This window comes from Choloepus didactylus, chromosome 2, assembly GCF_015220235.1.
Source record: "Choloepus didactylus isolate mChoDid1 chromosome 2, mChoDid1.pri, whole genome shotgun sequence".
In the NCBI taxonomy this organism is placed as follows: domain Eukaryota; kingdom Metazoa; phylum Chordata; class Mammalia; order Pilosa; family Megalonychidae; genus Choloepus; species Choloepus didactylus.
The window spans coordinates 33,620,050-33,630,565 of NC_051308.1; the positions used below are offsets into that span (position 1 = coordinate 33,620,050).

The 10,516-nt window shown below is 39.1% G+C and overlaps 1 protein-coding gene across 5 annotated transcripts in view; it reads left to right on the forward strand.

The window, feature by feature from the left end:
* LIN9 (lin-9 DREAM MuvB core complex component) overlaps positions 1-9,412 on the forward strand; it is a 127,460-nt gene extending 118,048 nt beyond the window's left edge. For all 5 annotated transcript variants that reach the window (XM_037811300.1, XM_037811334.1, XM_037811317.1 and 2 more), the window contains 3 exons: positions 7,593-7,772; positions 7,902-7,999; positions 8,511-9,412. In XM_037811300.1, the coding sequence (XP_037667228.1) occupies positions 7,593-7,772; positions 7,902-7,999; positions 8,511-8,616 (384 nt within the window). In that variant the 3' untranslated portion in view covers positions 8,617-9,412. The remainder of the gene's footprint in view (positions 1-7,592; positions 7,773-7,901; positions 8,000-8,510) is intronic.
* The last annotated feature ends 1,104 nt before the right edge of the window (positions 9,413-10,516 follow it).

Sequence of the window (10,516 nt, forward strand, 5' to 3'; positions counted from 1 at the left end):
AATCTCCTGACCTCCATAAGCCCCTACTCTGACTGGTGGACCAGAGTGACGTTTTGGGTCTCCTAGAATTAATATCACTTCTGAACCAGTGTCTAATATTCCCTGGAATATCTGATCATTTCCTTTTCCCCAATGCACCGTTACCCTGCTAAAAGGCCATAGGTTCCCTTGGGGAAAGCTGGGAGGAAAATTAACTATAAATTTTGGGCAATGTAACAGGGTTCTTCCCCAAGGGTGCCCGGCCTTTCCCTCACTCAAGGGGCTCTGGGTGTGTAAACTCTCTCAAGTCTGGGAATTGATTAAGGGGCCATGACTCTCTGTTTTTGTAATTCAAGTTAGACTTTTGTTCACTTGACCTAGAGTTCTTCTGCTTATACATATCAAACAAGAATTTAGTAGATTGCCCATCTGTTTTACTTCTAGGTACTCCATGATCTACTATAGCCAATGCCATAAGTGTCTGCATGTCAGATTATTTTGACTGCTGCTTTGAGCCTACTATCCATCATGGTAGCCACAACCAGCTTGCCTTTGGCGATTAACTGCTGCCACATGGCTTCTGCCATCTCGGGATCCGATTATCCCCATTGTGTTTAAGGATTCCAGTGCGGTGACAGCAGTTCCTACAGTAATATCTAACCTACAGAGAAGGGCAACTACAGAGTTCTTTGAGGATGATGGAGCTAGTCTCACAAATTTATTCCGCACAGTCCCAGTAAAAGGTGTGTCCTCTGGACATTCCTGGGGTGTGTGAGCAAGTCTTCCATGATAAATCCACTCTAACATCCCAGTGTCTCTAAGCCTTTTTATTCCCTCCTCTACATTATACCGGGGCAGTTCTGGCATTTTGACCTCAGGTAACGTCAGCCACCGTTTGATCCATGTTTCAGCCAACCACCCAGACAAGCTGTTAATACTCTTTCTGATCCCTTGAGCCATAACACTGAATGCAGGATCTCTGCTTAGTGGGCCCGTATCAATAAATTCAGCCTGATGCAACTTTATATTCCTTCTACTGTTATCCCACACCCTTAATATCCATTCCCAGACATATTCTCCTGATTTCTGTCTATATAAATTGGAAAACTCATGCAGTTCTTTCAGAGTATAGTATACTTCCTCATGGGTCATACTTTGTACCTTACCCTTTGGGGCCTGTTGGGACTTTAGTCTAGTTATAGGTCTTGAAGAAAAGAGTGGTGGGAGTGTTGGTCATGAAAAACATTAGAAGTCTCCTGCAAGCCAGTTACCTCAGAACATTCCATTGCAGTTTCATCTGGTAAAACAGGATTAATCTCTCCAGACAAAGGAGTGAGGGCTGCTTCCTCAGAGAAGGTGATTACAGGTTTAGCAGGCACTGAAAAGTTAATCTCTTTAGGCAGAGGCAGGATGGCAGACTCCTCAAGTCAGACTGGAGGTCAGGAAGCTGTTTCCTCAAGGCAGGCTGGAAGTTGGGTAGCTGTCTCCTCAGAGCAGACTGGATGGGGTGGGGGTAGGGCGCTGTTACCTCAGGGCAGACCATTACAGGTGTATCTAGCAAAGACTCAGCAGAATCCAGGGTTCCAATGTCCCCACTGCCATTATTATCATCCCATATATACCCATCCCAAGTTTCAGGATCCCATTCTTTTCTATCAATTCCTTTACTTTAACAGCAAACACCCTGCAAGGTTGAGATTTAAGTTTACATTGTAAATCTGCTATTCACACAAGACTCTGGGTTTGGTTTTCAGAGATCTCAAGTCTGCGACCATAGGAAATAAGATTTTCTTTCAGGGCACGCATAGAAACCTTTATATCTGTTAAGATTCAAATTTGAAGCCTTCAGCTTATCCCTTTCTCTTATAACTTTATCTCATGTATCTAAGAACAACCAGCCAACATCGTTATACCTCTTAACTCTATAAAACTCTGTTAAGGTGTGAAAAACACTGTCACCCAGAGACTTGCCTCATACAAGAGTATGATGAGGGGAATCAAATGGCCATATTTTGCTTATCTCCATTGCCAACTTACTCCATGGACTGTCAGTGCCATCTTGATTATTGGAAATGGGTCATTAGTGCCTTTGAATCTAATCAGAGTAGAAAACCAATTGTAAAAGCCCATTTAAGTTTCTGTTTCTCAAGAACCACTCCTGGTACCAAGCTGTATTAGTTAGGGTTCTCTAGGGAAACAGAACCAACAGCAGATATCGGTAAATAGGAGATTTTATAAAAGTATCTCACTCAACTGTGGGGATGCATGAGTCCAGATTCCATAGGGCAGGATGCACAAGTCCATATTCCATAGGGCAGGATGCATGGGTCCAAACTATGTAGGGTTGGATGCACGAGTCCAAATTCTGTAGGGCAGGTAACAAGCTGGCAACTCCAATGAAGGTCATCGATGAACTCCTCGGGAACGACTGGCTGACTGAAGAGGAAGTGAAAGTTCTCTGTCTTCTCCCTTAAAAGTCTTCAACCGGTTGGATTAAATCCAGCTGATTGAATTCTCTGAATTCTGTTGTTGTGGAAGGCATGCCCTTCATTGATATAATCAGTCACAGATTCAATCAATTGACTGATGATTTAACAAATCAGCCTTCTGGTTTATTAACCAGCCACAGATGTTCTTGCAGTAACGGTTAGGCCAGTGCTTGCTTGACCAGACACCTGGGCACCATCACCTGGCCAAGTTGACACATGAACCTAACCATCACACCCATCAAAACTAAATAAACTGAGCCATGAAACAAGAAGCTGAAAGCAAATCTGGGAGAGAAGGGAGAGACCAGCAGGTGCTGCCATGTGCCTTGCCATGTAGCAGAGGAGCCAAGGATCACCAGCAGCTGGATTTCGGGAAGAAAGCATTGCCTTGATGGTACCTTGATTTGGACATTTTCCCACCTCAAAACTGCAGTAGCTGTGCCACAAATAGTGCCCGTACAGACAGAATGAATGGTGGACAGGGAAAGGGACAGGGTATCCCCACCGTGGCCTACACTTTGCCCCTGGCTGCAGTCAGAACCGGCTCCGGTTTCACAGCCTCCGGGCCCAACAGTGTCTGGCATAGTTCCTGGCTCCTCACTCAGGGGGCTGTAGTCCAGGCTGTCACCAGTGGAGAAATTAAAGGCAACTTCTTCACCATGTATCTAGCTGCTCTCTGGCCATGATGGTAGCCATCTACATGGTTGGAAACGTCTCAGGGGCCCACCTGAATCTAGCCTTTTCCTGGGATGCCTCCCCTGGGCCAAGCTCCCCATTTATATGTTGGTGCAGCTGCCATCTGCTTTCTGTGCCTTAGGAGCTACCTATCCCTTTACTGCAATGCCCTATAGAACTATACAGGTGGGAACCTGACAGTTTCTGGCCCCAAGGAGACAGCTTTCTTTGCTACCTACTCTACCCTCTATCTGTCCCTTAATAATGGCTTCATAGATCAGGTTCTGGGCACCAGGATCCTGATTATGGGGATCTTGGACATCCTAGACCTACAGAACAAAGGAGTGTCTGTGGGTCTGGAGCCTGTGGCAGTGGGGCTGCTGATCCAGTCATTGGGCTATCCATGGGTGTCAACTGTAGATTCTCACTCAACCCTGCCCAGGACTTGGACTCCTGGCTTTTCACCTATGTAGCTGGCAGGGGCTCTGATATCTTCAGTGCTGGTAATGGCTGGTAATGGATGCCTGTGGTAGCCCCTCTGATGGGTCCCATGCTTGGCTCAGCCCCATAGCAACTGCTGGTAACTCTGCACCACCCTGAGGACTTGGAGCCAGCTCACAGTCTGGAGTTGGCCCTAGACAAAGCCTCAGACTTGAAAACTCCTTCCTGCATTCAGATGCCAGAATGTAAGCTATGATTATGACAACTCTCACCTCCCTCCTGGAAATGAGTGGGCCAGCAGCCCAGGCTTGGTGACAAGACAAACATTCTCTTTCTCTTTATTAATTTTTCAGGCCCTGGGCAGGTGCCTGGATTTCTCCCTTCACCCATCTAGGCATCTCTTCCTCCTAAACTGGTCCTCACCCCCTCCTCTACTAGCAGGTTTTCTGACTCTGAGGGACTCCAGTAACGTAGTTCCTCAAAGTAGCTGCAAGAATGTGCACACCCTGGATGTTGGATTGGGAGGGTGGTGGGAATCTGCAGGGTGGAGGGGGCCAGCCATCCAACTGGGGGTACATAACTTCCTCCAAAGCTCAGTCCCCACTGACGGACTCCCAGCTCTCCTAATTCCAGTGCGCCTGCGTTGACCTCACAGGGGTGTTACACACCCACCCATCCAGATTCAGGCATTGTTGGATAGTAGTTGGGGGCAGGAGAAGTGTGATGTGGGGGGCTGGGAGAGGGCAGGCAGTGGAACATAGCCCTTCAATTGTCTTGAGACAGGGAGAGAAAAGCAGAGAAACTGAGGCACAACTCCATACCTAGGCACTGCAGTGCTGTGTCATTCAAGGAGGGTGAAATACAATGAGATGACACAGGGCGAGACAAGAAGGTGAAGGAGCAGAGGGGAGGATGGCTCTGAGGAGCATGAGTATAAAAATAAGTCGGGAGCTAAAGGGAAATGAGTACTGAGAAACATCCTCTTAGTTCACCGATTCCTTGACTCTCACACACCTCCCCGCAGGAGATGCTCTTTGCAGAGAAGGCAGTGTTCTGTTGCCTTTCTTCCAAATAAAAAGAAACCTTAGAGCCAAAAATAAAACAAAGAAAAAAACTAAATAAACTTTGGTATAATGACACAAGGAAATACTATCCAACAGTGAGGATAGATGAACTCAACTACATGAACACCTATGGTGAATCTCACAAATATAATGTTGAACAAATGAAGTCAGACACAAAAGAATATATAATGAATGTATAATTCTAAGCTCAAGGCAGGCAAAGTGAATCTACGATGTTAGAAGTCAGTCTGGTGGTCACCCTTGGGGGATGTAGTACTGGAATGCCATTAGGAGGGCCTGCAGGGTACTGGTAATGTTCTGTTTCTTAATCTGGATGCTTATTTCTCGGGCATGGTTGATTTGTGAAAATCCACCGACCTATACCTTTTATGATTTGGGCACGTCTATGTATTTATGTTGTACTTCAATTAAAAGTTTTAGAACATATTGAAAGATGAGATTATTCATTGCAGCATTATGGCTACTTGCAAAATATAAGAAAAAAATCTTATGTCCTTACATAGGCAATTAGCTAAATTAATTATGTTACGTCCAGAAAATAGAATACTTTGCTGCTATAAGAAAGAATGAGGAAGCTCTCTATCCATTGGTATGGAGTGACTTCCAGGATATATTTTTAAGTGAAAAAAACAAACAATAAAGTATGTATAGTATGTTGCCTTTTGAGATAAGAAATAATCAGAAATAAAATATACATGTATCTTTTTAATTTTTTAGAAAGAAAGAATCATAGGAAGGGTAAATCAGAAATTTTGGGAATGGGATAGGGATTGGGGAGCAGTAGGAGTGACATTTCTCTTAGTCCCAACAAATACAGTTAAACTCTAAAATGGAATACAAACAGAAATAAATGAACCTAACTATATTTCAAAGGACACACTGAAGGGGAAAAAAACTAATCCAAATAACTTAAACACAGTATGTTGAGTATATACCTTCAGTCTAAAGACAAAACATGCTTCAAACAAACATTGAATTCTGGGTGGTAAGTCCCCCCTGCCCCCCCACCCCCCCCCCCGCAGTGGTATGGATTAGCAGTTCTGAAACTCTTTCTGTATATTCTAGGATTAAGCAAATGAGTAAATATATTAAGGATAATGAAAGCCAGGTTTCTCACTGTTGGTGAAGGTAGTTATTGAAGAGGGCAAAGACTAGAATGACCTCTAGGGTGTTGGATTGGAATAGAAAGTCAGTGTGAATTCGTGGTTTATTGTGTGTTTATAATACTGATATAAATAAATGTGTGTGTCTGCTGAGAGAGCCTAGAAGCAGTGATACCCTAATAGCAATGAACCTGTCTAACAACCAGATCTTGGTTTCTAAATACTGTTCCTAAATAAGAGGAAGCAGGGCTTCCTGAAAAGGAGACCAATTCTAGGGCTAGGGCTGAAAAATTACAGGATGAGCCTGGAACATCTTACTATGCCAGTAAGTTAAAAAGTGCCCCTACAAATGATGAGGATGTCAAAAGGAACCAATTTAACAGGATTCCCACTGGCCAAATCTGGGTCAGTTAGAGCTTCAGAATGAATAATGATAGTAACAGATTAAGACCCACTGAATAAAATAAGAATCCTTGAGTCCATGCTGAAATAAATAAAAAAGGGAGAGAGGAGAGAGGGAGGGAAGAAGGAAAGAAAGTTCTTAGAGTAGAAAGCCAACAAATAAATGTAGAAGGAATGAGAAGAGCAAGAAAAACACCATTTGCCAACCATCTTACTAATAACTGATAGAGGCAAGAATTATCAATGGATACTAAAATTGATGGGTGTAAATTTGATGAGGAACAGGATATTTATGTAGCTTCCAAACCTCTCCTCACAAATACTGATTAATTACAAAGGAGGGAATGATAACTTTACAGTGGAGAAATCTGGCAGATATTTAACTATCTTCACAAGTGATCAAAGATAACATCACCTTGGAGGAGAGGAGGCTCAAAGGGACACAGCTGGGACATAAGAAAAAAAAAATATATAGAATGTAAGCTTTGTATCAATGTTGAATTTCTTGAACTTCTTAGCTGCAGTTAAAGGGAATGCATAAAAGAATGTTCTTGTTCATGAGAAACGTATATGTGAATTATATTCTTTGTTCAAGGATGTGTGCAGGCTGCTCTCATATGTTCAGAAGACAGGGCAAAGATGATGGATGATAGGGAGGGAGGGAGGGAGGGAGGAAGGGAAAGAAAGAAATGGTGGTGCGACAGGATGTTATAGTTGGTGGATTGGGGTATCGGGGGAAGGGGGTCGGGGGTATGCTGGAGTTCTGTGTATGGGGTTTGTATTGTTTTTGCAGCTGTTCCTGTAAGTTTGAATTTATTTCAAAATAAAATTTAAAAAAAAAAAAGATAACATCACCAGTAATGGGGTAAGCCAACATCATGTGCTTCCTAATAATGATGCACTAAGAAAAACTCAGCGTCACTTCGGTGGTATTCCTGCCAAAAATGCACGACCGCAATCTAATCATGAGGAAACACAGACCTACACTGAGATATATTATACCAAATAATTGGGCATTACTCTTCAAAAATACCAAGATGATGAAAGACAATGAAAGACTGAAGAAGTATTCCATAATAAAAGAGTCTTAAAGACACCTGACAACCAAATGTATTCAGGGGAAAAAATAGCTATAAAGGGCATTATTGGAACAGTTGATGAAATTTGAATATGGATTGTGGGTTAGAAAATTGCATTACATCCATTTTGAGTTTCCTGATTGTGATAACTTGCACTCCGGTGATGTAAGAAAATATCCTTGTACTTAGGAAATACAAACTGGAATATTTAGCGTAAAGATGCACAGTTTTTGCATCTTATTCTTAAATAGTTTGAGGTGGGGTATACAGGATACAAACACACAGAAGTAATTGTGGCCATATTATTGTACATCTTATGTTCCAATCATCTATATTCAGCTTGCTCCAGACCAGGGTCTCCAGCCTGCAGATCAGCCAACAGATATGAGACGAAGGTGTGAAGAAGAAGCACAGGAAATTGTCCGGCATGCAAATTCCTCAACAGGACAGCCCTGTGTTGAAAACGAAAATCTTACAGACTTAATCTCCAGACTTACAGCTATTTTGTTACAAATTAAGGTAAATTTCAGAGGAAAATATTTTCTTAATTTTAACACTAAACAAAACTATGCTAATTTGTTACTAAGAAATTACAATCATGCCTATATTTGGACTACAGTTAAATTTTAAAATATTTTTTTCCTTTAGTGTCTAGCAGAAGGAGGAGACCTGAATTCCTTTGAATTCAAATCACTTACAGATTCATTAAATGACATCAAGAATACAATAGATGCTTCTAATATCAGGTAATTCATTAGGTGCACTCTACACATTTTTATATTAAATTTATAATTATTCCCAGTATAAGTTTTAAGAATTATGCATTACTTGAAGTATTCATATAATACTATCATGTAAATAAATGTATAAAGACTTTTCCATTTTATTCAGTCTATTGACAGAATAGAAATTTCACATGGATTTTTTTATATAAAGGATACAAGAGGCATATGTAATATTTAAGTTTTGATTTAGCATAGAAGTTCAATTTAGAAGTAGAGCTTCCCTATTCAAAGAGAAATTTGTCCTCTCTTTCCATGAGCTCTTGTGGCTCCCCTTTACCTCTTTAGAGCATACTTTTTCAGTTACCACTGAAATAGAATTATGGCTAATTTATAAAAGGAGATTTAACTTATGCTTTCCCTAAGGTCATCCTCTTGGCTATTTCCCAACTAAAATTTAGATCTTTCTTTTTGTAAACTTGTTTTCCTTAATTTTGTGAAATAAAGTAGTTAATCATATTTCTTCTCTCTTTAGTTGCTTTCAGAATAATGTAGAAATCCATGTGGCACATATTCAGAGTGGCCTGAGCCAGATGGGAAACTTACATGCCTTTGCAGCAAATAACACCAACAGAGACTGAGAAGATTTAATTATTTCAACTGCATAGGACATTGTTTTTGTTTTCCTTTATATAGGCTCCCAATACCAAATAACTGAACTGCTGGAAAACAAGGGAAATTAAAATCTCCAAATAAGGCATTTTAATATACTGTACTGCTTCTTAAACCAGCATTACTGACCAGCATTATATTTATTTTTCTTTTATTATTCTGCTGCAGTAGTATTGCTTATGTTACTTTTGTTTATTAGCACGTATTTTAAAACTGAAAATTTCTGAACATATTAGTATAATTTCATGGAAGAATATATTGACCATTTTTTTAATGTGCGTGAGTTCAACCCAACGCATGCAGACAGCTACTGCAATAGAGAACATGAAGAAAAATGGTCTTTGTGTGCATATTGGTGGCAATTGGGAAATTCTGTCCAGAAAATTACAAATCTAGTTGATTTAGTTGATCAGCATCTTAGTCTTTAAAAGATAACGCCATAAGGTGTGCAAAGTCCTAGTTTTAAGGAAGCCACTGGAATATAGATGGGAAATATGGACTTACAAGTATATATGATATATACTTGCGATGTGACATGATTCTGTAGATCATTTTATAATTTTAAATATTTTAATTTATCATAATTTATAAAAGAAACCTTTGTTGTTTGTCTGTTGAAAGAAAATGAAGGAACAAGAAAGAAACATTACTGCAAAATCCTAAATTTCAGCAAGTGGATTTGGCATGTGCTTTTCCCGTCAATTCAGGGCAAAAAGTGCTATTGTTATGAGATTTATTAAAAAAAAAAAAAAAAAAAAAAAAAAAGACTGATAATACACTATTTTCATATTTTTGTTTATTTGCACAACTTAAACCAGATTACTGGTTAAAATCTAACAGTACACAACCTATAAAGTAAAAAGGATTTTTATAAGGAAAACAAATATGATAACCAAGTGCTGTGAAATGCAGAAGAAAGGTTTATTTTCTGTTTTTGTTTTGTTTTTTTTAAGGAAACCCTGCCTAGAATGTTAATCTTGTAAAAAGTGTGTATTTGGAATTTTGTTTTTAAATAGAGTATTATAAAGTATAATAAATTGTTTTCAGATTGGAGTTTAGGAAATAGGTGTAGAGATGGTTTTAATTCTTTTATCTGTCTCATAAAATGAGACTTTTTATATGTTAATGTATAATAAAACTTAAGATTATTTTCCATTTGAGATTTTTGTATAGTTTCAGAATGCTTCTGTATTCTTTGTTGTTATTGTGTCACTGCAAAACTTTAGTGCAGAGTTTATATTTAGCTAAACTGCTATATTAATTAAGAAATGTATAAATCTTTTATTCTTAATGATATTTGTAATTCTAAATAAATTGATCTATGAAAATTAATATTGTCTAAATTCTCAATTAATAGCAAGTTTATAAGCATTCCTCCTATTAAAAAAAAACATTTGAAGAATTGTAATTTCCACTAAAAGATATTTTCAATTTGGAGTACAATACCATCCAATAATATTTAAGCGAGGGTTTTTTTTTTCTATGAGCAAGTAAGTTACTTGGCTTAGTATAGAGCCGGTAAGAGGTTGATTTTAATATGTTCTGTCTAGAATTTTTTTAATTATTTCTTTTACATTATTTATAATGTAAATTATCTCTTTTACATTATTTATTTCTCTTACTTGTCATGCTTAAATAGTACCTCGTTTTATACTTATTTAGGTAAACATTATTCGTGTCTTTTAGTGCCATCATGAGCTGATGGTAGGGACTGTGCCTAAGAATATATTTAAAGTTTATATCTGTTTAGGGAAGAAATAATCTATATCATTCAAAGAAGTTATTTTGGGTTAGCTGAATGTAGATTTGAATGATGCTACCCCTTTCTTAACACATTTTTGAAGTCTCTAAAGAGTGCTATTAAAGTGC